Source organism: Paramormyrops kingsleyae, chromosome 18 (genome assembly GCF_048594095.1).
Source record: "Paramormyrops kingsleyae isolate MSU_618 chromosome 18, PKINGS_0.4, whole genome shotgun sequence".
NCBI lineage: Eukaryota > Metazoa > Chordata > Actinopteri > Osteoglossiformes > Mormyridae > Paramormyrops > Paramormyrops kingsleyae.
Window position 1 is genome coordinate 11260493 of NC_132814.1, and position 27446 is coordinate 11287938.

At 47.1% G+C, this 27446-nt stretch overlaps 1 protein-coding gene across 14 annotated transcripts in view; it reads left to right on the forward strand.

Moving 5' to 3' along the window:
- Positions 1-27446, forward strand: part of LOC111837980 (disks large homolog 3-like) — an 88485-nt gene that overhangs the window by 8333 nt on the left and 52706 nt on the right. For 3 of the 14 annotated variants that reach the window (XM_023800478.2, XM_023800487.2, XM_023800489.2), the window contains 2 exons: positions 2869-2966; positions 7152-7262. In XM_023800478.2, the coding sequence (XP_023656246.1) occupies positions 2869-2966; positions 7152-7262 (209 nt within the window). Of the gene's footprint in view, positions 1-2868; positions 2967-7151; positions 7263-13418; positions 14675-27446 lie in introns of those variants that run through there. The other 11 variants (XM_023800476.2, XM_023800483.2, XM_023800477.2 and 8 more) reach the window with 8 other exon arrangements.

The window sequence follows — 27446 nt, forward strand, 5'->3', positions numbered from 1 at the left end:
CCAACTCCAGTCCTGGGGGGCCGGAGCCCTGTGTAGCTTAGTTCTTTACCTGTTCCACCATAAATGATTCAGCTCAAGAGCTGTGTGGTAAATAGCACAAGGAGCTGAACCAGGTGTGTTAAATGAGGGGAAACCCAAAAATGTGCAGGGCTCCGGCCCCCCAGGACTGGAGTTGGGGACCCCTGCTCTACAGTAATCATGTTGAATTCCACCACTTCGCTCATGCCACTAAATTGCCAAATAGGGAATGTGTTGCATATTGCGCAATGTATGCTGGGATGAGGGCACAAAAGGGAGAGAGGAGGAAATCCACGGCATTACCTGCTGTTTGCTGTTCCTGGTTTATTGGTGTGTTGCAACGAATCTGGCGGACAAAACAATTTTAGATGCGTGTATGAGCCATAGAACTGCAACTGGTAGAAAGTGCAGTGAATCTGGATACTAACAGTCTCTCTGTAAAAGCAGATTGTGGAGACATTCGTTCACAACCTAATATTGTCAAGTCGCAATTTTCTTTTACTTCTGGTGAGCTGACATTTTTGTCTAGACTCAGAGATGAGGCATTTTTAAAATGTAGTAAATATGTTTTGTTTTTTTTATTCATTGTTAATTTAAATATCTGTATCTGTTATATACAGCTTCCCTGCCCCTTTGCTTTGTTGGTGGGAAAGAACAGGACACATATATGCGTGTTTGGCTTGTGTGTGTGTGTGTGTGTGTGTGTGTGTGTGTGTGTTTTAGAGAGAGGGAAGGGTGGATATCCACTGGCGAGATAAACAACAGAATATGTGGGCAGGCAAACGCGGGATTAAAGTCCAGACGAAGAGGGCTGGGCTGTAGAGAGGGACCCAACCAGTGAAATGGAAAAGCCAGACAGACGTGTCACTGTGAGGGGAGTCTCCCAGGAGTGCTTAGCCTTGCGAACAGCATGACCTAGCGGAGATGCAGGTAAACGGGGGCCAATGAGGAGCGGGACTGCAAACTGTTTCAGGAATGCCTTTGAATTTGCTTACATATTTCTACTAATTTGCTTATATGAAGTGGTGAAAACATGCATACCTTTTATACTGTAATTACACACCAGTTGCATTGGAGGGAGACTGACACTGGGAGGGCTATGATGATGTATATTATGACAGAAATATCCTTTAACACACAGACACACACGCGAAAGTCAAAGTGTGAAAGAAAGAGAGTTTTTAAAATAATTTTAGAATAATAAAGATTTCATCATTTAAAAAAGAGTAACAATGTTTAGGGTACAAAACAAAAAATAACATCCGTATGGTAAAATGGGTGTGACAGATGACTACAGTCTGTGTCAGGTATACGTTTCGTCCTTGTGCTCTACATTGGCCTCAGTAACATGCAAGTATATAATAAAAGATAAGGAACACGCTTATTTATTTATGGGTTTTTTTAGGAGGTGTCTCCCTCCCCCCGTTTCTGACACCCCCGGAAACCACTCATGTCAGCTGTATACAGTGTTTATAATGGAAGTCAGTAACCTTTAGCTAATGTTGAAAACTAATGTTAAAAAACTGCCCCCTTGTCAAATAGTGGACTGAAGGTTTGCAGAAGCTGATTTATTTGGCATAAGATTTGTCAGGACGCAGGCTTAAAACATCCCAACCTCGATCATCCCGGCCACACTGCAGGATTCTCTGCCCAAACGTCTCCTCACCCATCACGTAGAACTCCATGGAAAATAGGCGACTGCTGGAACCAGGGGCTGCTGACTGGCCGTGCGGCCGTGGAACCAGGGGCTGCTGACTGGCCGGGCGGCCGTGGAACCAGGGGCTGCTGACTGGCCGGGCGGCCGTGGAACCAGGGGCTGCTGACTGGCCGGGCGGCCGTGGAACCAGGGGCTGCTGACTGGCCGGGCGGCCTTGGAACCAGGGGCTGCTGACTGGCCGGGCGGCCTTGGAACCAGGGGCTGCTGACTGGCCGGGCGGCCGTGGAACCAGGGGCTGCTGACTGGCCGGGCGGCCGTGGAACCAGGGGCTGCTGACTGGCCGGGCGGCCTTGGAACCAGGGGCTGCTGACTGGCCGGGTGGAACAGGAACCTGGAGAACCATCACTGGACAAAAACAAAACAGAAGGATTACAAAACAGGGCTATGAAAAGGAAACCAAGTGTGCTCCAGATGGGCTACCAGTCCTAAAGACTTAAAACACACTGCAGTCAAAAGAGACTACAAAAAACAAGGGAGGAGTGCAAAGCCTTGTGGTCTGGGAGAGCGAGGAAGCCGAGACCCAAGCGAAGCTGGCTGTTCAGCGGCACATTAAACCTGGGGCTTCTGGTCTTAATTAAGTCCCAAGCGACAGGGATGTAGTACATTACTGCTCAACAAGCATGAATATATAGGACATAAATGCTTAAATGAAGTGCAAATTTTATTTGGCTGTTTTTATCTTCCCTTGATAAAGTGTTTCCGAGTTGATTAATGCTGTCATTGATTTGGGAGTAACTTCTGCTTGGTGGCCATTTAACGGAGCTGAAGCCAAAGCTGTGATTCATTTTTGTTACCAAGGCTCTCCTTTTGTGAGTTAGTGGCCATTGTTACCTGTAGGTGGCGGTAAAGAGCTGATAATAGCAGATGAATAGCCCTGCAGTGCCATACTGAGCTGCCGGCAGATATCCTTGCAGTTTTAACAGTTAAAATGCTTGTAAGCTGACTCACTAGGCATTTGGTAACAGTAACACTTTACAGGCCTTGTGTTATGTGCATTGGATGTGTGACTATTAGTGGACTGCAATTAAATCCTTCAGTTCACACCAGCAACAAAAGTTCAGGGGGAGAGGGTGAGGTGGTGAAGCAGATAGGCTGCTTTTTTCATGTTTGGTTGTGTCTTTTTCTCTGTGCAGATATCCAGGAATGCTACGAGGTGACCCTGAGTTTGAACAGTATGCAGAATGGGCAAGTGGCCGGGCGAGAGGATCACGAGCAGGACGAAGAGAACAAGGTAATCTTAAATAAAGTCAGAGTTTAAAAATGGAACGTAACTAAAGTTTTTTTTAAAGATGACAGGGAATGCAGAGGTGAGACTGCATTGCAATATTAGCAAGTATTTTTTATAAAAATGAGAATAATTATAAGAATTACAGGAATGTTTCCTTTTGTTGCGGGATTTGGCTCAAGGCTCCCAAAAAAGCTGTGAATGCAGATTACGTGCCCACTGTCTCTCAGCACCCCCCCCCCAAACCCCCCCCCCACCCATGGCCTTGAAGTCCCTCATCAAACCTTGGTTCTGGTGTGTTAACAGCTCTGGTATTGGAGCTGGTCTCCAACATCCTCGACCACACTTTTTAATATTATGCTCGTATTGAGAATTAGCTAGAATATTACGGAAACGGACACGGTTGGCGGTGGGCATCACCTGGGTCTGTTAGCTGGATCAGAGAGAAGGTGACCTGCTCTGGCCGGTAGGCTCTCCTCCACCTCCGCACCTCCCCACCTCCGCACCTCCACACCGTCACTCAGCACTCGGCCAGGATGCTGGCAGGTGCATAAATAAACCCAGCAAATAAAGCAGCTTTTACCCAACACACTGGCCCCTTGGGTTTCTCTCCGCGTGACAAGTGAACCCCCCCCCCCCCCGCAGAAGTCAGGCCCTGGTTAGCAGTGACACGCTAAGCCGAGCGGCGTTCCAAACAGCATGGAGACGCATCTCTGAATGGACGGTCAAGTAATAGGTAAGCGCTGCTGAGAGGGGAACAGACATGATAAGACTATTCAGCAAATGTCTAGTTATGAAATGGCACCGTCCAAGAAAAAGCGCTTTTCTCACCGCCCACGCAGCCACCCATCTTTTTGTCTCTGACATTTCGAGGACTCATACACCTGTCACAGACACATGCATGTTACAGACAGCCATGTGCTTAACATGCAGAGGCCCATGGTAGCTCACTCTAACGCTTACACCTGCACAGACGCACAATCTACGTATCTAAGTAGAGTCGCAGTGTGTTTCAGCACTATATAGTAGCACTAGGAGGATTTGCAGTCCTGCTGGATGTAGTCGACAACCACGGACTCACGATTTTGCGTGGGCACGCCCACACCGATCCAGCACCCACTGGCGCTGCGGCCTGGCACGGCCTGGCACGGCCCACCCGGCCGCCACGAAGCCAGCGGAGCGGGCGGCTGAGAGCCTATGAGATGCAGGTAGCTGCACGGTGCAGCAGGAGCAGAAGCGCCGCTTCGGCTGAGCGCAGCGCCAAAGACAGGCGGGGTGGTAGAAGGCGATCCTGCCATGACAGCGACTGGCTCATGGAAGTTCGGCGGGGGGGGGTCCCTGGTTATACAATATTATTACACAAATCATCTCTAAAACATACATCAGAGCTCGCTGAACACAAACAGTTGGTATGTGTGAAATATCCATCAATCAGACAGACATTTATTCATTAAGCTGACATTTACCTTCTATTCATTCTTCTTTTAGTAATCTGTTCTCATCCACCCATCCACTTTCTGTGACCATCAGTGTTTATGCATGCATATGTAGAACTATATTAGTATATACGCCCTAAGTTTGAGGTGTGAGGAAGGGAGTTTAAGTGTGAGGAAATCCTCTTTTTACTTTGCCCCATCTTGCTTTTCATATGACTTGGGGGGGGGGGGGGGGGGGTCACAGTGAAGGGCAGCGATTGTATAGCACCCAAGGAGCTGGGGGTTAAGGGCCTCGCTCAAGGGCCTATGGACATGTGATTATTCTGCTGAGATTGGGGCTCGAACTGGCAACCTTCCGATCACAGGCACAGAATGCTTACTCAGAGTGTGTTTAGCCAGGTCCGAGTTTCGCCATCACTGACGTCTGACACTGAGGGGCATTTGATGACCAGTGAATGAGACTGGGTGAGTCTCTCTCACAGCCCTGTGGAGAGTTCTGGCTACACTGTAGCACCATGCAGAATGCGCACTGTGATGTCAGCGCCCCCCCAGCCACAGCACAGTGATCGCTCTAGCCCAGTATTCCACCGCTCGGCTGGGTAAATGGGGCCCCAGCCCATCCCTAATGCTGCTTTCAGATTGTTTGCATGACGGCAGTGCCTGCCGATGACAGTCCCCACCGCGCTCCCAGGTCCTGGTGGGTTTGGTCCCGTCGCTGTTCCGTTTGGCCCTTGCGTGTTACATGTTTGCGTATTTGCTTGGCATGAGTGTAAAGGGTGATGCTTGTCCTCGTTTTAGATTGTAACCAAGTGGTTCAGCTGAACAGCTTCTGTTCGATTTGTGACTCGTCTCTATGCGAGGAAGCCCAAACGGGATTTAGCTGACTTTAGGTGACGGCGCGAACTTGGTGATGGTGATCATTCGCATGCCTCATCGTCGACAGGAGGTGCTGCAGGGGCACCGGCTTGGGGTGGCAGGTTTCGCTGTCGTGGTGGTGAGTAATTCCCAAGCTTTTGATAATATGCCATTCACTGCCATTCAAGGCAAGCAAGCATTAACTGGAAATGAATGAAATGTTGTCAGAATGGAAAGGGGAATGTACTGAACCCAGAGTTTTCCAATGTAGCAAGAGTATCAAAGCAGGCAGGGGATCAAATGTTAGTTTGTTCCAATTTGCATCGTTTTAGAAATAATTAATTTTATTACATTTTGGTATATGGAATATCAGACTTAAACATAAATATGATATCAATACAGTACCTGTTTCGTATGTGCTTTGAAATATCTATTAAGGACCTAAGCTAATTTTGATATTGGCAACATGAATCTTTCTCTTTGATAAATTAAGTAATAAAAGCATGGTTCATTAAACATAGTGATTTTTATTATACTGACACAACTTCCTAACCACCGAATATCCGATATCACAGCCGGTAGAATTGGCGAATGCTGCCGCTTTCAGCTTTGCCAACGTCGTTAAATATCTTTAAACGTGAGCATGTCAGAAAAAGCATTTTCTAATTTAAACCTCCCTGCATATTAATAAATACAAAATAACTTAACAAACGAGCAAATATAACAATCTAATAAACAGGTAAAATCTTTAATTAGTAAATGAAAGTTACACTTTAGTAGCTATGAGTTAGTAGCTATTTTAATGTAACAGAAAAATAGCAGAGAGGAACGTGCAACCAGCACTGTGACTAAAGCTTTCTCTGGCCTGGGCTGCAGTAGGGCGTGTAACTTGGTAGCTCTCTGGGTAACAGCATAGCCTTTTGGGATGTGGTTCATGTGACTTGGCATCTTTAAATTGCCCTCGGGTGTGATTTTGCGTGTGTAAGTGCATATCCTGTGATAGACTGCCATTCCACCCAGGGTGTTCCATGCATTGGACCCAGTGCATTCTGGGATAGGCCCCAGACTCACCGTGACCTGTACTGGATAGGCAATTGTGGAAAATGGATGAATCAAAGGCATCATTATTGGAGTTTTTATTTAGATGCCATGTCATGTGGATGTTCTTCGAGAATGCAAGGGCCCAGATTTTTGTCCAAACCAGTTTTGAGCTGTATGTGACTAGAACACTGTATGTAACCAAGCGCATGACTAGAACACAGGAAGCCATTTCTCTACTGGTTGTGTCTGGAACAAACTGATTGGGTAGAATTTCACTGTGTATTTCAGGTCATTTAACATGAGAAGGTGACGTTTGAATGACTCAGTTTAATAAAACAGGTGGGGATCTCAAAATGAGGCACCTGTACCAGGAGTTAATCTTCAGATCAGCCTTACGGAGGATAATGCGCTCAGGGAGGCCACGTCCCTACATGTGCTTTTTGGTAAATGTGTATAATTGAGTATTTTACGTATTTGTAAAGTTGTTATTAAAGCTACAAATTTCTGTGTTGCCTGTGAGTTATGTAATAGGGCTTCCAGCTAAAAATTATGTCGCATTAGTTTGAGTTTGACTTAGCTGACTATGAACTAGTGCTTTAGACCTAGTATGCAAAGTGAAACCTAGTTTTGTCAAAGCTGTGTGTTGTACTTTAACTGCACACTGCCTATCCGCTTCTTTATTATGCTATACAGTATGTTTGGATGGAAGATACAACCAGAAAATGAAGCCGTTTTGTGTTGTATTCTTTCTCTTCCTGACGTGTCCTGTCCTGTAAATTCACACTTCGTGCCTCCTGGTGTTTTTATCTCCACCCCTCGCCGCTCCTGTGGACCTCATGCGGCTGTCCTGTTGTTGCAGAAGGAGAGCGTGGAGGCCGTGTCACGCGTACGGGTCGCCTGCGGGACTGTCGCTCCTGCGGTGGAGAGGGTGTCCTGCCTGGTTAGCCGCTCTGTCATCGAGCCGCCCAAGGTCAGTGAAGCTGCTTGCAGCCGCCATTGTAGGGGCCCTTTTTACTGAGCACGTAACTGGGTCACTCTTAATTACTGTAAAATGATTACCCCCTTGCCCTTGTTCACTGCAATAAATGTAAGCCGGTATCTCTGCAGGGGTGGGGGGGGGGGGCAGCCACAAACAGGCTGAACCCAGCAACATTGTGATCCCCCTGATGTGGGGGTGTACAGTCACTCGATAACAGAGTCTCGCGGGGCAAAGCCAGCCGTGAATGTGTGTGTATAGGAAACGAAAGGCTTTGATGGCGTGAGCAGCCAGGGTGGGCCGCTAGCCGTCTCACGTGAGCCGGGGGTGCGAGGCTGACGTCACGCCGTGTGGTTGCTAAGGTGTGGCGTGGGACCGTCGCCGGTAACGGAGCCCAGAGCTGACGGCGAGCGTGCGTCTGCTGGATAATCCCTCGAGGTGGCTAGAGTAAGCCTTCCAGAACAAATCGGAGGGAGGGGGGCAGGGATGGATAGTATCGCGGAGGGGAAACCATCAGCCCCACTGTGAGCTCACATTCTCTTACTGTCACACCTTGAGGCTGCAACCGAACGAGACCATGGAGGAATCGCTGGCTGTTAGAGAGATGCGGCGCACTCCCGCCCTTCCACAGAGGGGGCGCTGTAGGCACCTGCGAGCGCTCTCCCGGCAGGGAACAGCACACTCTCACAAGGGTGCTCATGCCGCACTCCCGCCCTTCCACAGAGGGGGCGCTGTAGGCACCTGCGAGCGCTCTCCCGGCAGGGAACAGCACGCTCTCACAAGGGTGCTCATGTCTTCACATCAGACTCTCAAGTGCTGGCAACACAGCACCTAAAACGCAGACGTGCTTTGCCCCGATTACTTGGGCGTAAATTGATTGGTATCCTAAGCCTTATGGGTAGTTTGGCAGCGTCAGTCTCCAAATGGATGTGAGCCGTAGGGGTGCTGGCGTGAGATCTCCTGTTCGGATTAAAGATCGTAGGCCGGTTACACGGCGAGGCTGAGACACAGCTGCTGAGGCAGCGCCGCACTCATGGGCCTGGGGGGGCGGGGGGGCCTGGGGGGGCCTGGGGGACAGTGTTTTTATTGTTATTGTCGTCCGCGTCACGGCGGCTCGGTCCAGGCCCGGTGGCCGAGCTGGAGGCCGCGTGGGGAAGGGATGACAGCTCGGTTAGGGGCCCCGAGGAGGGAGGAGAGCGAGGCAGCGGCAGCGAGCAGCACACACGCAAGGCTGCGACGGACACCCAGCACTTAGCCTGCTTCTCGTCGCCATGGAAACCACATTTTTCCCCCCAGCCTGCATCATCATAGCCATTCTCTCTCTCTCTCTCTCTCTCTCTCTCTCTCCCTCCCTCTTTCTCACAGACACACACACACACACACATTCTCTCTACCTCTCTCCCTTGTTCTCCTTCTGTGGTGCTCACTCACACATACAGAGGACACGTGTGCAAACACACAATTTTTTCATAGATAGCAGTGTTCACTCGTTTCATGAGTTCACATACGCCTGTGTTCATAGGCATACTGATGCAGGGAGGTGTGGGAATTTGCTTCACTCCCAGTAGGTAAGGATCACCTCAAGTGCACACACACACACACACACACACACACGCACACACACACGTGCCGATGTCTCTGTGCCCCTCTCTGCTCCAGCATGCCAGCTCTTTTTGTCACTTGAACATGGCACCCAGGCTCTGTGATGATGATGCAATCCCCACCACTATCCCACCTCCCTGCTCCTTCCCTGCCTGCCCCATCCCATCTCTCTGCCTCCCCACCTCCCTGCTCCTTCTCTGCCTGCTCCATCCCGTCTCCCTGCCTCCCCACCTCTCTGCTCCTTCTCTGCCTGCTCCATCCCGTCTCCCTGCCTCCACTCTCTCTGCCTCCTTGCCTCCTGTCCCTCCCCACCACTGCCTCCCCTACTCCATTCTCTCGCCATCTGCTTCCTCTGTTCCCACTCACCTTCTCGCCAGCCTGCCCTGCACCTCCACTCTCATCAGCTCCATATTGCTGCGCTCCCTCTCCCGGAGCTGCCTCCCTCCCCTCCCCAGTCCTTCTCCTGCCTGCCCCTATTTCTCCCCCCTCTGCTCCTCCTTTGTATCCCTCTCCTTAGCCTCCCTATCATTACCCTGTCAGCAGGATGTGCTGCCTTTGGTGGAGCAGCTGTACCCCAGCTAAGCCACTTATAAATAGGGAGATGTGGCTGCCCCCCCCCCCACTCCCCTTTATGTTAGCGGGTACGGGGGACGGGGGACTTGGTTCTGCAATTAAGCGCCACCACTGTAGATCACACGGCCAATGGGAAAGTGAGTGCCCGGATTTACACGGAGTGATACACAAAGCAGGAGTAAACAGGCACAAACAATGGCACTGCTATGGCACTGCTATGGCACTGCTATGGCAGCCTTTAAATGGTGCAGCGCCCTCAGTCAGGGTGGCAGGGACACACGCTGACCAGTGCGGCTATTAGACGCCGTCGCAGCACAAAATGGTGCGGCTTCAGAAGAAACACTGGGTTAAAAGGGTGGCTGTCATCGCTCAAGAGCATGACTGCTTCTTCTTTAAGCCTGCCATCACTTCCTTTTGCCATATAAGGGCATTTGTCCTGTCAGGTGACCTGAGAGTCAGCATGTGAGAGAATGCACAGAAATTCCAGAAGAAAAACCATGTTCTGTTCTGCAGGTTGTACATTTAGTGTGTGTGCGCGTGCGCGTGTGTATGCGTGTGTGTGTGTGTGTGTGTGTGTGTGTGTTAAGGGTTTTTTTATTGTTTTCATAGCAGAACACCAGGCCGGTGGAGGTTTCGTATCAGACAGGCTGTCAGAGCGTAATGTACATGGATGTGTTAGGAAAACAGATGTGGCATCCAGCCTTCTCCCGATTAGCTGAAATCCTCAAACAGCATTTCAGTGTAAAATGTTTGTTTGTCAGAGAGGGTCTAAGGTATTTACATCTTTTCCCAAATAAATAAGCACATATTGACAGCTCCGTGTATGTACTGTAATTTATTGATAACTTTTTTTAAAGGACATGGATTTCTTTAAAAAGATGGACTTTGTCATGGCTGAAAATTTAACAATGGAATTTGTTCACTTGATAATCCACAGTAAGGAAAGATGCAGGACTTATTGATAAAGTATATGATCTGCACTTAATAAAAGTGACAAGCTACACCTTTGGGATGGTTGTAGCGTTTTAGGAATCGCTACCCTGTCAGTTGGTAGTTTGGTGTTTCAGTATTATTGCACATTGCGTCTCTTCCATGTCAGTGGTATATTGAATGTATTCAGTCTTTTGAGGTGGTAGCCTAAGAATTATTTGACACAGTTGCCCCCTGTATGGAGATAATATTGCAGGGTATAGATGTAAGTTCAAAAGGCAATAGATGAGTCTGCAAAATATCAATGCCCTCTTTGGATATTAATTTCAGCCCTCGCCCCGTGCCTTTTCCGTAATCGTTTACCCAGTGCAGACTCACTACGATCCTTCATCCTATTCCTGGCAAAACAGGGCCCAGAGGGAGGTGCATCTAGACAGGACATCAGCCTGCCCCAAGACACGGATCGTCATTTCATCCTCCATCGTACCTCACCTCAGAATGCGAAAGGCAAATCAACAAAACTGGTTAATGCACTTCTATAAGCAAAAACAGAGTCATGCAATGCAGGTCGCATTACCCAGCGCCTCGGAACCTTTCGCTCCCTTTGCCTGAAATCAGCACTGATGAGCTGGACTTTGGTGTCTTTTCTCTTGATGTCTGTGTTACATGCAGGGCCGTAGCTAGAAATTCTGGCCCCCTGACAAAATGTTTCCTTGGACCCCCACTTGGGTTGGCACTTTCAGTCGAAGAAATACAGCTCTGCCGAGCGGGAGGGAGTGGGAGGGAGGGATCTTCCTCAGTAGATTTTGTGGAGTCGCTCCTAGTGGTAGATTCTGGAAAGTGCTGGGGCCCCTGATTCTGGGGTAGGGTACAATACGCAGACCATTGAGGGTACAGCCCCAGTGACAAATAATTGTACCCTCAAAGGTACAAATAGGTACTTTTTTTACTGACAGTGTGGTTACATGCCGTCACTCGACGTGGACTAAAAAGATGTTTAGACTAAAAAGAAGTTTAAGTAAAATTATGTTTCATTATCTTAGAGGCATGTTTGTTTTCACATTTTGTCCCTTTTCATAATTTGTTTAATACAAATTGTTACTTGCTGAAATACATGTAAAGAAGTGCCGCACCGTATTGAGGAATTGGAAGGAGGTGATGTGCTATGGCACAGCTATAGCAGTAAGTGATGCTGTATATCACTGCAGCATGTGCTCAGCGAGCTGCACTGGGGGGTCTGCAGAGCTAGCGGTGTACTGTGCCTTTAAGAAAACCTGTCAGTGCCCACCCTCAGCCCCTCACTGTAAAGAGGTGATGCGCTATGGCACAGCTAGAGCAGTATGTGAGGCTGTATATCACTGCAGCATGTGCTCAGCGAGCTGCACTGGGGGGTCTGCAGAGCTAGCGGTGTACTGTGCCTTTAAGAAAACCTGTCAGTGCCCACCCTCAGCCCCTCACTGTAAAGAGGTGATGCGCTATGGCACAGCTAGAGCAGTATGTGAGGCTGTATATCACTGCAGCATGTGCTCAGCGAGCTGCACTGGGGGGTCTGCAGAGCTAGCAGTGTACTGTGCCTTTAAGAAAACCTGTCAGTGCCCACCCTCAGCCCCTCACTGTAAAGAGGTGATGCGCTATGGCACAGCTAGAGCAGTATGTGAGGCTGTATATCACTGCAGCATGTGCTCAGCGAGCTGCACTGGGGGGTCTGCAGAGCTAGCGGTGTACTGTGCCTTTAAGAAAACCTGTCAGTGCCCGCCCTCAAACCCTCAATATAAGGAGGTGATGCACTATGGCACAGCTAGAGCAGTAAGTGAGGCTGTATATCACTGCAGCATGTGCTCAGCGGGCTGCACTAGGGGGTCTGCAGCCCTAACTGTGTACTGTGCCTTTAAGAAAACTGTCAGTGCCCACCCTCAGCCCCTCACTGTAAAGAGGTGATGCGCTATGGCACAGCTAGAGCAGTATGTGAGGCTGTATATCACTGCAGCATGTGCTCAGCGAGCTGCACTAGGGGGTCTGCATAGCTAGCAGTGTACTGTGCCTTTAAGAAAACCTGTCAGTGCCCGCCCTCAGACCTCACTGGCTTAGGCTGTCTTTCTGAAGAGGTGAGCTCTCACTTGCATCTTTCTTTCATTATCACCCCCCCCCCCCCACCTCAGATTTTTCACTTGCGAAACCTACGTAAGTTACAGGAATAGAATGGCGTGATAATGAGTAGAGTTACCCTCACATATAATTAATGGCGGCTGAGCCTGTGCTTTCTGGCCCCAGGTATGGCTGGGCAGGTGTAATCCGCATGCTCAGTGGAGGGCCTGCTGTGTGACCCAGCACAGGAGCGCTGATATTGGTCATCCTGCTTTGTGACAGATACCTGGAGTCTTTACCTGTGTGACATCGCTTCCCGTGTCACATGGAATCCATGCAGTGAACCCCTCACTGTTTGTTTACCGAGTCTCCACTGTGGAAGGAGACCATCATGCCCATTCTAGTTTGTACATATTAATTCCAAAATACTGAATATTGCGGAACTAAATTCTGTAGGATTTACCTCTTTATGACATGATTTTGTTAAAAAAAACATCAGACTCATTTCATTCGTTTGAGATTGTAATGTAACATGGACTCATTCTCACTCAGTGTAAACATTCTCATCTTTATATTACGATATCGCAACGGATTGTGAACAGTTTCATTGGACGCGGTTCGGGGACTATGATGGGGACATCAAGTGGGTTTACTGTGGCCTGGAGCCTCGTGGGGGTTCTTCTGAGGACTTGAGCCCCTCCGGGTTGATTGGGGCTATGGATCACAGGCTGTGAGAATCGCACCCGGGGCAGCGAGGTTTATGCGGGCCGCCTCCCAGCTCCGCGGTTTACCAAGGAACTCGCCACCACAAAATGGCTGGTTCCCTAATTGCTTCCTGGGTTTGGAAGACAGAAGAACCAACGCTAAGAAGGCCTACGGTGATGCTCTGCAACTCCGGGGAAGCGTGGCCCCTTTAAGAAGAGCTGATGAGCTGCTTAGTGCCTCTGCTGCTGATGACAGTACTGCCAGTTGATTGGACGTGGCCGTCAGGGCTGCGGCGCTGGAGGGATGCTGCTTCATCTCCCGTCTCCCTCACCCTCTCCCTCATTCCTCCTGCTCTCTCCCCCTCTCTCGCTCGCTCGCCCGCATCTCTCCGTGTGATCGGCAACTAGGGCAAGCGAGCAAGCCGGCAGGCGACCCAGAGCAGAGCACCCTGCCCGTCTGCGCATCGAGGAAGGAAGCAGCGGAGGAGAGTGAAAAGGAAAGGCAGCAGAGAAAGAGGAGAAGCAAGCATCTTAAACCTAAAGCAAGCAGGGACAAATACAGAAGGAGATTTCAAGAAAGGATTGAGATTTTTTTATCTATATATACATTTATATATATATATATATACACAGATATATATGTATATATACATTTCTACACACACGCACATAGTTATTTATCTATTCGTATATACATTTGTTTGTATGTGTTCTTGTCTGTTTATATAGATATTTTTTTATGTATGTGCGCGTGTAAATATATATGTACATATACATATATATGTGTATATATAAGTATATCTATGTATTTATATAGATACCACTGTGAAAACAGCGTGGCTGGAGATTTCTACCATCAGGGCTGGTCTCTGATTTTGTGATCCATACTTAATATTTTCAGTATATATTTTTTTCTTTGCGTCAAGGAAAAGACAAGCGCCTTCCTCTTTTTTCGAAGCGCTGCTTCCTCCCTTCATTCATTCGCAGCGCATGAGGAAATTACTGGGATATTAGGGGAGAATCCGTCAGATCCGTCTGAGCAGCGCCGTCACCGGTGAACTGACAGCGTCGTGCTCCCGCAGCGGCAACAGCGCAGAGAGCCCAGCCGAGCCGAGCCGAGCGGCGCCGCGCCGAACCTCGCAGCCAGCCAGCATGCACAAGCACCACCACTGCTGCAAGTGCCCAGAATGCTACGAGGTGACCCGCATGGCCGCCCTGCGGCGCATGGACCCCCCCTCGTACGGCGACTGGCAGCCGGAGCCCTATGGATACCCGGCCGGGTACGGCAGCGGGCAGACGCTGCCTCCCCAGACCCCTGGAGGAGGGGGCGGCGTGGGCGGGAGCGGCACACTCGGGAGAAGCAAGGGCAAAGCCATGTCTGCTGGGGGCCCCGGGGGCCCCAACTCCAAGGGCCAGTCCAAGGGCGGCCCCAAAGTGAATGGCAACGGCTCGGGCGGCCAAGGAGGATGGTGGCCGGAGTGCACCTGCTCCGGGCGAGAGTGGTACGACCAGGTAAGGAGCCTGCGGCATGGGCCTGTCAGCAGGGTACCAGGAGGGGGCCGGCACCCTCACCCCAAAGCTGTCAGTCTCGCGTGAGGTTTATCGCTGCCTCTCATACGGGGAAGAGGCACGATCATATTTATAGGACTGCTTATCTTCCCAAGTCAAGCCTGACTGGACACGCTGATCGCTCCGTCTGCAGTAGCCATTCTCATCACCTTTTCTCATACCAGGTCTTCTCCAGATATTTGTTTATCATCCAGCGGCGTATATCGTACGTTAACTCTCATATCTATCCACTGGTAGCCCTGATACGCCTGACACCTGAATGCACACACATGCACCCCGCAGTTACTGAAAAAAATTCATATGCTAGCTTATTTCTGATATTTGTTCTGCATACTAATCTTGGTTGGTGTTCATATTTAGGATGATGTTATTTGTGACTTTCAGATACAGATAGATCGAGCTTGATTGGTAGGCAGTCATCATTATTATGTAAAGCCATCATTTTCAGTCATTTTCTCCATTCTGTTGATCCTCTGTGATGATTTTCTTAACAATATAGCCATGGAAGGGGCAGTCTCTCATCTGATGTGTGTGAGATGGAGCAGTGGAAATAAAATGCTCTTCAGATACATGTAGCAACTATGAGCCGCGGGAGACAATGTCTTGTAATTATCGTGTGAGTCAGTGTTTTTATTCCTAAGCAGGGAGTGAGGGCTGGTGAAACGATATGCAGGTGGAGAAGCCCCTTAAATGTAATAGTAATTATGTAATTCATTACATTAGTTAAATACAGACGTTCCGTTTTTGTTTATCTATTACTTGCGTCTCTGCAGACACTTGGGTTCCACACCAAAGCTGGCCTGTGAAGCTTTGAGGTGTGTGCTGGCTTGCCTGTGTGCATGTGTGTGCGTGTGTGTGCGTGTGTGTACCGTGAGGAGGTGGCTGAGGGGGAGGGGTGCTCTCCATGTATGAAATGGCAGAGGGCTCCTGGGCGTGTATGCATCTGCGATATATGTGCTGCTCCGCTTCTCCCGGGGAGCACAGGAGCAAAATGGAGACTGAAATCACACCGGTAATGTTTCAAATCGCCCCAGCAGAAGGCAACGGCGTGCATGTCTCACACGGTGCCATTAACGCAACCTTGCTGTTCTGGGCGAACGAATGCCGGCCAATGAATTCTGCTGTCGGGTGGCTCTCCATGTGGGATCGGCTCTGGTTTGTGGGAACCGTCGCCCGTGTGTCCCTTCGGCCGTCCGCTTCGAGATAAACGAGCCGCGACGCACACGGGCGGAACTAAGGGGAATGATGTGCCGTGGAGCTATACGATTTATGGCAAAGTGTTTTTGAAGATGAAGCAGAGGATGAAGGCAGCGAGTGAGATGGGTTTGGGAGTCACGTAAGAGGCAGGCGCTCGGTGTGGTGCACGAGGACGATCAGAGAGCCGTGGCAGTGCAGCAGGCATCTGTCCCGCAGTCTGGATGCTATATGGACGGCTTCAGAGCATACAGCAGGAAACCTTTAACCCCTTCATCTCCAGCCCCTCATGTCATGCTCCATAGCTTAGAGCTAAGCAGATGCCTTGTCTGCCTCCAATTCAAATCGCCTAGGTCATAGTTGAGCTAATTACCACATTATTATTACGAGACCTCAGTGACTTAAAAACATTTCTGCAGGAGATTTTAGCTCAAAGAAACTTGTGATTCTTCGTTACCGGAGTGTTCACGCTAGCTTCTGAGAAATCCTGAAAAAATGACAGTACTGTAGTAATGTAACAGATCGTTTCCTTTCACAGTTGAAATAATTTTTATAGATATGCTAATATGAATTTTTATGTAAATTCATGGAAATTAACTTTAAGAAATGTGTGTGTATATGTGTGTGTGTGTGTGTGTGTAAACCCATATATAAATACACGATGCATTTTATATATGTGTGGGTATACACACACACACACACATATGTTTTACATTTAAAGGAAATCATAATATATGTACACCTTAAGCAGAGCTCTGACTCTTTATTCCATGAAAATATCATCCTCTGACGGCACTAGGGCACATTTCTGTGCCAATCTGTATTTGAGGTCTGCAGTGTCAACAGTGCCACAAACGTTTCTAATTGTCATCAAAATTGTCATCAGCCTTTTAAAGCTACATTTATATGTACGATTCGTAAATCGGCGCTGTGGATGATGGTGAAAATGCTTCTGGAATCTGCAGGTCTTGACCTGTTTACCTTGAAACAAGAAAGTGTTTATTATGCGAAAAACAGTAAATAATGATTATTTCTTTATTACAAAGAAAATACCAAATGTCAATGGTATCTCGTTAACACTGAATTATATTTTGTATCAATTAGAATATAGATTACATTTTTATCACTGAATGCACTGCGTTCCTGGATGCATATAAACCTCCATTACACTGGTGTTCTGTATCATCTATACGTTCAAAAATATTTATAGGGCATGAAGTTCTTAAAGTTATAGGAAACATAATCTACCTTTGAAGCAGAGCTGCATATTTTTTTCTGTGTGCCTCATTCATTTCATGTTGGGCGAAATTTTGGATCGCTGAAATGCAAACATGATGCCGGACGTGTAAACACGGCTTGCGAGATGTCCCTGCCCCTCACGGGCTCGCTGACCGTTCAGCTCACGCTGATCCAGAGCAGAGCATCATTACCGGTGCTCATCTACTTCGGCTGCGCACACACAACTTTGCAGACCACTGCGAAAGGAAAATAATGAAGCAGGATCATAGACAGAGTCAGGCGGCATTAATTAAGAACAGACGGGTGGATAGTGAGGAAGTCTATACCCATCACAGACATGGTAGCGGCTTTAAAACCTCATTACTGATGCGTCACCTTCACCAATGAGCCTCCACCTTTCCTCGGCATTACTCCTGCTATCTGCATGGCATTTCATACGCTTTAGCTTCTGTAAGTTTCCTTCTACGCCGGCACCCATTTTTTCCAGCAGTTTTTCATTTTCTGAAAATGGGTACACAGGAACATAAACACTGTTTCCTGCTCGTGTCTTTGTACTGACCAGTCCAATGCTAGCGCCCGTGTGGTGAGCACCAAAGGCGTTTTTGGCATTACTTACCCATATTCCTGGCACTGTTCCCTGCAATATCCCAGCTACCCAGGACAAGCTATTCAATAACTGCTCTTAAACAGTAGCAACATTATAAGTTCATATCATATGTTTATTTGGTATGTGCTTTTACCACCAACATGCAAGTACACATTCAGTTTTGGTGTTTTAGCTGTTACTTGAGTGGATTTAAACAATGGCCGGTGTCTGAAAATACTTTTACAAGCAACTTTGCCTTAGCCAGCCACTAACAATGGTGCTTTTGTAACACATTGTAAAATGAATGGGCAATCATTTTGCCAAAACAAAGAAAACCCAATTAAAAGTCACACTCAAGTCACTGCCAATGAAAAGCCATTGTAACAACATTTAGAGGCTTAGTATATATTTATACACACTTACATGCATAACATACTTGGAGATTTTATACTTTATATGAATGGTTTATAACGCATTTAACACATATTTTAATGGTTTCCTATTTAAATGAAGCCCCCGGTTTTATGCTGCTTCTTGTACTGACATTCCTAATGCTCAAGCTCGGGTGAAAATATGCCTTTGGTCAGAAGTGATGTATTATGCAGATTCTTTGTTTAGAAACATCCCATAATTTCCATTAATAACCCACACAGAGCAACACCTATACCGATCTATCCACCTTATCATGGCTGATCCTGGGCCGGGCGGGAGGAACAGCTTCGGCGTGCCGGTGATTGGGGGTGCTCGCCCCGAGTGCGGGAGTGCGGGAGTGCGGGAGTGCACACATGCGCACGCATCTGATTGGAGGCGCCTCGGAGACGGGGCACGGGCTGTCACTTCTGGGAGGGGCTGGAGATTAATGTAACGAGATGGGGGCATGGAAAGGGGGGGCAGAGGCCAGAGGGCGGACATGCCACACTCATGCTGGGGGGTTGGGGGCTGGGGGAGGGGCCTGGAGGGGGGAGGTGGGAGCGGAGCTCGATAGGAGAGCATGTCAGAAAGCTGGCAGGCGCAGTGCAGTGCAGTGCAGTGCAGTGCCCAGGAGAACTCCTCCAGGGAGGCGGGACGGTAAACACACCCGGAGCACGGGCTCGCTGGGGGTGATGTCATGCCAGGGCCTGTGTGAGACTGGGGGAGGGAAAAAAAGGGATGAGCAGAGTGCGGATCTGAGGTGCCCCCCCCCCCCCCCCACCCCCGCCGCTCCTCTGGCAAAACGACCATCGTCCAGGACCTGAAGACAGGCTGACGCTCTTTTATGAGGCAGAGTGGATTTTTACATCCACCACCCAAGCCTGGGATATAAACACTCCTGTGCATTTATACATTTATGTGTTTGGAGGAAATGAGAACAGGGTTCATATTTGCAGTATGTATGTGTGTATTTGCAGATTTATCTACACACAGGATAAAATCGGAGAGTGCTTCCTTTGTTTGGAAATGCCCGTAGGAGACATCAAGTAAATCTTTATTCCAACTTTAATCAGCAATCATTCAGTGAAAAACAAATGGATTTTTGTAATTATTAGAAATCTAATACTTTCAGTGTCGTGGTTACAAAGTGTGCAAACCCTTCGATTAATACTGGCATGATAACCTCCTGTCACTTATACTGCACGGTATTTCCGTAGCACTGGTCCCAGGCTTTGACTGGGCCGCACCACAACACTCTCCTTTTGGTGGTTGATTTGGTCATTTGAAATTTCTTTTCAGCTTCGTCTCTTTTTGCAAACGCAAGCATGTTTCCCTCCGAAAAATCCCTGAATTTGCAGGCATTCGTTTCCCCTCCCACTCCTTACCAAAGCCTGTGGCACACTGCTGAGTCGAAACAGCCCCACAATGCAATTGTGATTGACAGCTTCGTAGAATGTTGCTTCCGCTTTGGCTTGGGATTATCAAGAGTATGCAAATGAGCAGTTAAATAGCGGGAGTGACCAGCCTCTGCTGCAGTGTTGCACATTGCCTTTAAAGCTGATGCTGGTGTTCCTGCAGCCTCTCTGATGAGCTTCTTCCCCGGACAGTCATCCATCTTAAAGGGACAGCGTCATCTAGGTCTGGGTCTGTCGGGGCCATATTTCCTTCACTTCTTGATTATGGTCTTCACTGCACTCCGTGGTGTATTTATGGCCTTCAGGATCTTTTTATAACCCTCTCCTGATTGGTACCTTTCAACAATAACACCACCGAAGGTCTTTTGTTAGCTGCTCGTCGCTCGTGGCTGCCTCCACAAACTGACGTACGTGACGAAAGGCTAACATTGAGGGCAATTCTACAGGAAGTGCTGGTTTTATTTTGATCTAATCAGAATCACTTCAGGTATTGTCTAGGAAATTAGCTTTGATGTGCTTTTGCCGTGGCGTGATGACTCCCTGGGTGGGACAGCTACCTGGAATCTCTAGTGTTGGTGGCTGCCTGTATTTCGGGATGGTGAGTGTGGGTATGTGTCCTGTCTAACCTGGGACAGGCTCCAGGTCCCCGGTGCACCACTGTCTAGGTTAAGCAGGTGGAGGTTGGATGGATATATGGATGGATGGATGACTTGCATTAGTCATAGGGTTTTGTGCATGTATCACATTAAAATGTTCTTTCCCCATTTGTTTCTTTTCAGAAATGAAACAATGTTTTTTCTGTGATTATATAGGTTAATGTGTCGAATGAAAGTGATTTAATGTGTTTTCATTCTGGGCCACAAGGTACTGCAGCCTGCAGACTGGGATGTGTACATTTTTATCTCCACCATATACCTGATTTATGTTTATCGTCATGTGTGACAGACAGATATATGTTAGCATTAAGCTGTGCTTAGCTCTCTGCGATGGCCGGGCCCCCCACCCGTGAACCCTGCCTAATGCCCTGTGCATTCTGGGAGAGGCTTCCAGATTGCCCTGACCCCAACTGGAGCAGCAGTTATTGAAAACTGATAAATAGGTGAATGCATTTCTCTGCCAGTAAGAGCATCGGGTCCCTTGAAACAAAAGTACTGGGAGGTACTGTGCTAGTCAATACCCTGAAACCAGAAACACTGGGAACGCAGAAGCATGATTACAGATGCATTAATGGGACAGAACAGAGCAGCGTAGGAAACACGCTATTTCATTACTGCGTTTCCGCTGCTCTGTGCTGGCCCTCCCTGCTCTGCCCACCCCACCCGCGTCGCTTAAAGGAACAGAGACATCATGGAGTATGGAGAGGAACTGGATGCTGATGCCTTAAAAGGATTCTGACTGAGACTTTGAGGACCATCTGCTTCCAATTATGAAAATAATCACACCATCCTCCTCCATTCGGTGTATGGCAAGCCACGGACAGACAGATTCCCCCTGTTTGTAGCAGTCACTACAGTTATTTGTATTTGTGATCAAAGTATTTCCATAGGGAACGTCCGCCACCTGTATGCAGATGGATGATTTGCGTTCTAGGGTTGCATAGTTTAACGATGTATATTATTTATTATTTTCATTAAATGTGTATTAATTCATAAATTGTATTTATGCATAAATCTGGTGTGCACTGTGAAACCATATGGGTACTGAAGAATACTATATATTCTATATATACTATATATATATATATTTTTTTTTTTTTATTGAGCTACAAATGTTAGTACATGTGAGCCTGGAGTCAAACTTTTGATCAGGGGAGTTTCACCATAAAATAGTTTTCCTTTCATCATCATCATTAAAGAAAAATGAACAGCTTGTCGATTTTTCAAAGGCATTTTATATGCCTGTATCACCATCTTAAGCTCTTTGCACCTTGTTCCCCCTAAGTACCAAGCTCGTGAATACCTTAAAGCTGATCATTCTAGGACTGGAAATAGTAGCATGCACCAAACATTAAGGTGCTATGGACAGGGATGTGGCATCAGATGAGTATGGCAGCTAATTTTAGGAGCTGACAAACAATGGGAGCTGTATTCTGTGGTAGGAAATGAAAACAATCGTTTCATTGGTATATGAAAAGGAAATGTGATATGTGTTATAGATTCCTGGGAATGATGCACGAATGGATCTGATTACCGCAAACCGACTCTGACGAACTGCTGCTGCTATTCTCATGTCGTGTTGTGTGACTGATAGTGCCATAGACACCTACTCTCACATGACTGGCATCTGCATATTAACAGTATAATAGTATTGAATAGGCAGACGCTTAAAACACACAGCACATTATTTATTTATTTATTTATTTTGGTTTTGATGCTAACTTACTGCTAAATTGTTGTTGAACCAATAAATTCAATAGATTCCAAATAAAATATATATTTTATATAGCAGGTTATATGGCTGGACCATAAACAGTACTGTAATTGTTTCTCACGCTGCGGTCGTTGCAGGGTGTGACAGAATTAAATTTTCTTCATCAGTAACTGTAATCATGTAAATATAACTGTTAGCTATGTGTCTCTCAGTGTATTAGGATTAGTTGATCTAAAACAGGGTTCCCCAAAATCCAGTTCTGGAGGAACAGAATCCAACACGGTGTGCAGATTTCCCTATTCAAACACATCTTAGTCAGGGAATTACCAGGTTTGGTATGTGTGTTTGAACAGGAAAATCTGCAAACTGTGTTGGATTCTGGCCCTCTAGGACCGGATTTGGGGAATTGATCTAATATGTTGAATACAACTTGAAATGTTTTCTCATGGATGTTTTATTTGGCTGCTCTGTCATAAAGTAGAAGTTGACCCTGGCTGGTGACCCCGGCAGCATTCTCGGTGACCGTTTCAATTTCCATGTCCGGAAATTCACATTCCGCCCGCTTGACACGTGCTGACAGGCTGTTAGATGACTGTGTCCATCCTGCTTCTGCAGTGTCCCATTGTCAGAGCTCATGTCAACCGTTTGCAAGTGGCTCACCTGAAACAACACGTCCTCACCTGTCCTTCCGGCCCTGGGGGGGGACTGATGGGCGGGGCCTGATAATTTTGTTGCCACTTTGCTTGGCTTTCGCTTGGATTTTTGACCACAGTTGCCACTGGCCTGGAAATGGAAACTCGCTGTGCAAAGAGGCCCCCGATTCGGGGACTGATGCGCTGTCTTTTGTCATTAGATGGAGTGGGTTTATCGCTAAGCAACAGAATGCGGTCACTCTGCAGAACGGTCCAAGCGTCAAGCCTATTGTTTTATTCAGAGGCTCATTATCATGGCAATAGTAATACAATTGAAAATGAACAGTTTTGCATTACAAAAGGCTTTTGAAATGTGTTTTTTATAGACATATAACATTAAGTTAGTCATGTAGCCTCAGTTTATTGAGAAGGTAATTAACCAGAAATTGCATGGGATATTTAACTATCACTTTGCTTACTGTTTCTTTGCTTGTAAAGATGTCTTACTTGACCTTTGACCAGCTTGTCATGTGATGTTTTAGGATTCTTATCATTGAGAACATAAAGAAGTAATTTCCTGGTGAATAAAGGGTTTTTGGTCTTTTGACAACCCAGCAGGAATAAACCTCAGATAAACTGGCTTCTGTGACATCTGTGAATCCAAAAATCAAAGGAGGTTATGTGAAAGATTGGCATTCAGAATAAAAGCCACTTGTATGCAGAGGTAGCAATTTCAGGTCCAGAAAGTAAAAAATCCAGACCATGATTTACTTTCAACCAACCAGTAGAGCATTAAGAGTCACAGTCACAGAGTACTCAACTGGTTGGTTGAAAGTAAATCATGGTCTGGATTTTTACTTTCTGGACCTGAAATTGCCACCTTTGCTTTTGTATTATTGCGTGTCGTCCTCCACTCCTTGCAAATCATGGTGCACGGGCAAACCTTGGCCCTGCCTCTCCGCCTGGTCTTTCCCCCGCCGTGAATCACATGGCAGCACACAGGACAGCCAAGTGCCCGGTGGGGGAATCATCGACCTCAGCCCTCTGGCGTCCCAGCAGTACAGTGACTGGCAGAGACACCGTGGCCGTTTTTAACTCTCCCCCTCTTGACAGAATGGTGCCAGTTTCTTCCTGCACCCACGGAGGTCCTCTTAAAAGCTGTCTCCCCCGGCACCCCCCCCCCCACCCCTTCACAGCTCTGAGCTCTGACACAGCTCAGATTCGAACCGTGACCGAAGTCGCCAGAGAGGTCCAGAAAATAAATTCTCACTGCAGTGCAGTTTCTCAGTGAGTCCACATACACACCATCTACTCCCACAGCTTGCATGCATCACAATCGATACACTTGAAGAGCAGCCAATCCCAAAGCCGTCTTTTTCAGAGGCATCCATAGATCTTTTTGTTTTTTTAAGAGTGCATGCCCTTTGTTCTGCTAGAAATAGTTCTAGAATGCAACCCAAGGCTGTTACTGCAGTGTTCCAAAAGAGGTGGTGTTGGCCTGTTAGAACATTCTAGATCATTTTACTTAAACAGCCAGGATTCTGCTGTTGATAGTATTACAGCCGTGAATTCTGAATTTATATTTATTTATCGTCTTTGTTTAAGATTTTCACCCAGCAGTGCTGTTACAGTCAAATAGCAACAGTAAAAATAATATAGCATCTGTTACCCCTGGATGTGAGAAATGTAGTTTTTATTCCGTGGTGTTGCATTATTTTTTTATTTTCTTTCTTTTTTAGTGTATTGCTTTGTTTGTGTGCCTGCTAGTTTATATTAATAATTCAACTATTATACAGATAGTGAAGGTTTGATCGTAGTGATATTAGTTATGGTCCTTTTGCTTTATCAACAGAGAGCCTTCCTGCACAAATGCACAATGTAACACAATGTCTTACTATAAATGTATTTTTCATAACAATCATGAAATGTATTTTCCGTCAAAACATACGTTAAAGGAGATTATAAGGAGCTGATAATCTGGTGCTGGCAGCCATGTCTGGCTGTAATCCGTAGGTAGAGGTTCTGAGCCGTCCATCTGTGTGATTGGAGCTGTTCCTCTGTCATTTGCTCGGGTCTGTTTTTGGCAGGTCAGCTTTTCTGTGTAGCAACAAGAAATATACAGTAGTACTTTCTGGTGATTTCAGCCTACATGTCATTCCCTTAACAGTGGCTCAGTGACTCAGCAGCCAGCCCAGTCTCGGGGCAGCGGGTTCAGGTTTGAACTCAGCTCTGTCAACATGGAATCAGTAAAACTGCCCCAGTGATTTTGTTTCCGGGATAGCTCAGCATTAGCCTGTGACTCACTATGACCGAGCATGATCGAATGCCAAAATCGCATGGAGAGATTGATGATTCTGTCACCCCTTTGGATTTTTGAAATTTCATTTAACTGCGTGATGTCTGTTATATTTTCCACTTCAATTTCACAAAGTGAATTTATATAAAAGTATGTGTATTAGTCAGTTTATTACAATAGTCTTTCAGCTCACAAATTCCCCATTGCTTTTTTATGCTCAATATGTAACATTTGCATGGTATTTTTGTTTCGCAAAAGAGGCTTTCTTTTCTTTATATAGACACCTGAAGCTGATATATTTTTTATACCTAAGCAGACACTGAATTCATTGTCTTGTTTTATCGCTACTTGATGAAGGGTAAAAAGCCACAATCTCCTAGGAAATACCCTCTGTATTTGTACAGGTACAAGAGGATAGGGAAAAGACATTCATAACCAAATTAGTATGGATCCACCTCTAGTATCGTAACTGACCAGCATCATTCATTATCCCCCTGGGGGGGTCAGGCACTCTGTCGATCCCCCAATTATTTGAAAACGAAATTACTAAGGCCCTGGGCTTTCATGCAGCCCCTTTGAGCCGCATGCTGTGGGTTCAGTGACACTGCAGAGCCATGAGATGACTGCCTTTGCCCTCACAGGACTGTCAAAAGGTATGTTCTTTGCAGGAACAGTATGTCAAGGGGAAGGTACATTCATTGCAGGAACAATGTTCTAAGGAAAAGGTATGTTCATTGCTGGAACAGTGTTCGACGGGGAAGGCATGTTCATTGCAGAGACAGTATTGTAAGGTGAAGGTACGTTCATTGCAGGAACAGTGTTCTAAGGGGAAGGTATGTTCATTGCAGGAACAGTATTGTAAGGGGAAGGTACGTTCATTGCAGGAACAGTGTTGTAAGGGGAAGGTATGTTCATTGCAGAGACAGTATTGTAAGGGGAAGGTACGTTCATTGCAGGAACAGTGTTCGACGGGGAAGGTATGTTCATTGCAGAGACAGTATTGTAAGGGGAAGGTACGTTCATTGTAGGAACAGTGTTCTAAGGGGAAGGTACGTTCACGGGAGCCTGTGGGTGGTAGGATGCCAGCAGGTTGTGGTGCAGGAACTAATTCAGAACACCATGCGAGGTAAAGGCCAGCATGGTCTAGTAGCTCCTGGCTATTAGTCAGTTTCAGCCGATGGTGGTAAACCCAGATTTTCTTTGTCTGTAACGGCTAACTGCAGGAATGTTCCGTACACCCATTCCCGCAGGCTTCTCACCTCTGATCGATGTCGTCGGATGAACCTGTGCACCACATCCAGGCACTGACCTGGATCTCCTGCATATGATGGATGGTCAGGAGCTCACCATCCCCTCATCTGCAGCAAAAGCTATAGATAATCATAGTCAAGGGCTTTCAGTCACTACTCCAGTTGGATGCAGTCCATGGAGTTATTCATACTACGCGGTCAGTGGGACAGAGTATCCACATTACACATTAGTCAAAGTCATTACCCTGTAGCACTTTTGGTCCATCTTACTTCCTGTCTCTTGGAATCATTGAAGGTCAGGAGTGAGGTGATTAAGGAACATCTGTCCCACTAACACTTACCGACTCTGTGGTATCAACTCCTGTTCACCTCTTCAGAATCTTAGGTCACTAGGTTGGGTCCCACTAGGTCTCACAGGAACTTTAACAGCTTAGTTGATGGTAAACAAGAGGGTGAAGTCAGATGTGGATGTGTGTACCAGGAGCCCAGCACTCCATCTCCAGGCCACGTCAGTGCGGTGAACCAGGACTGCTGGAGCATTGCATAGTTTGAATGGCATGACTATGAAGCGCATCGACCCTGTCCCAACACGAATGCCATCTGTACCTCTGTTTCTGAAACCATGTAACTGGCCAGTATGAGGAAATTAACCACAATGAGCCTGTGATTTAGTCTTTGCTGATTTAGTTTATTTATGTACTGCTGCCTTAAATGCTCTGTTCCAGCTGGAAATGGTGGTCACTACCAGGATGAATGGGGAAGTGTCCCGTAATTGTCATGCCCGTTCACCTCGATGCTTCATGCTAATGCTACATGAGCCCTGGATCTAGGCTAACCAGAACTGAAACCACCAATGTCAATCTGTAATATGCAGAATATTGATATTTGCATTTTCTCCCATGACATCTTCACACTCTACTAACAGATTCGGCCCACAGGTCGGGCTGCTCTGAGTATCCAAAGTGATTCTCACTTTCTCCCTGTGGTTCCAGCAGGACTGGATCACTAACATTAGGTTGCGTCTCTACCCTGGCTGGATGTGTGATTGCTGAAATGTCTGGCGACACTCCCACTCTGATGATTGAGATAGCAGTTCAGTGTCCAGCAAAGGCCTGGCAAGCACTGGGTAGACTGGGAGGCAGAAGCTGCTGAGGTGTCTACGTTACTCACCCAGGAAAGGCTGCAACTGGTTTTTACCATGATGCAGATTCAGACCTTGAGAAGGGAAGGCATTTTGTAATATTTACTAAAACGTATCTATACTTATAACTTTGTTTTACATAGTTGCCTATATAAATTTATTTTGAAAATTCATATTCAAG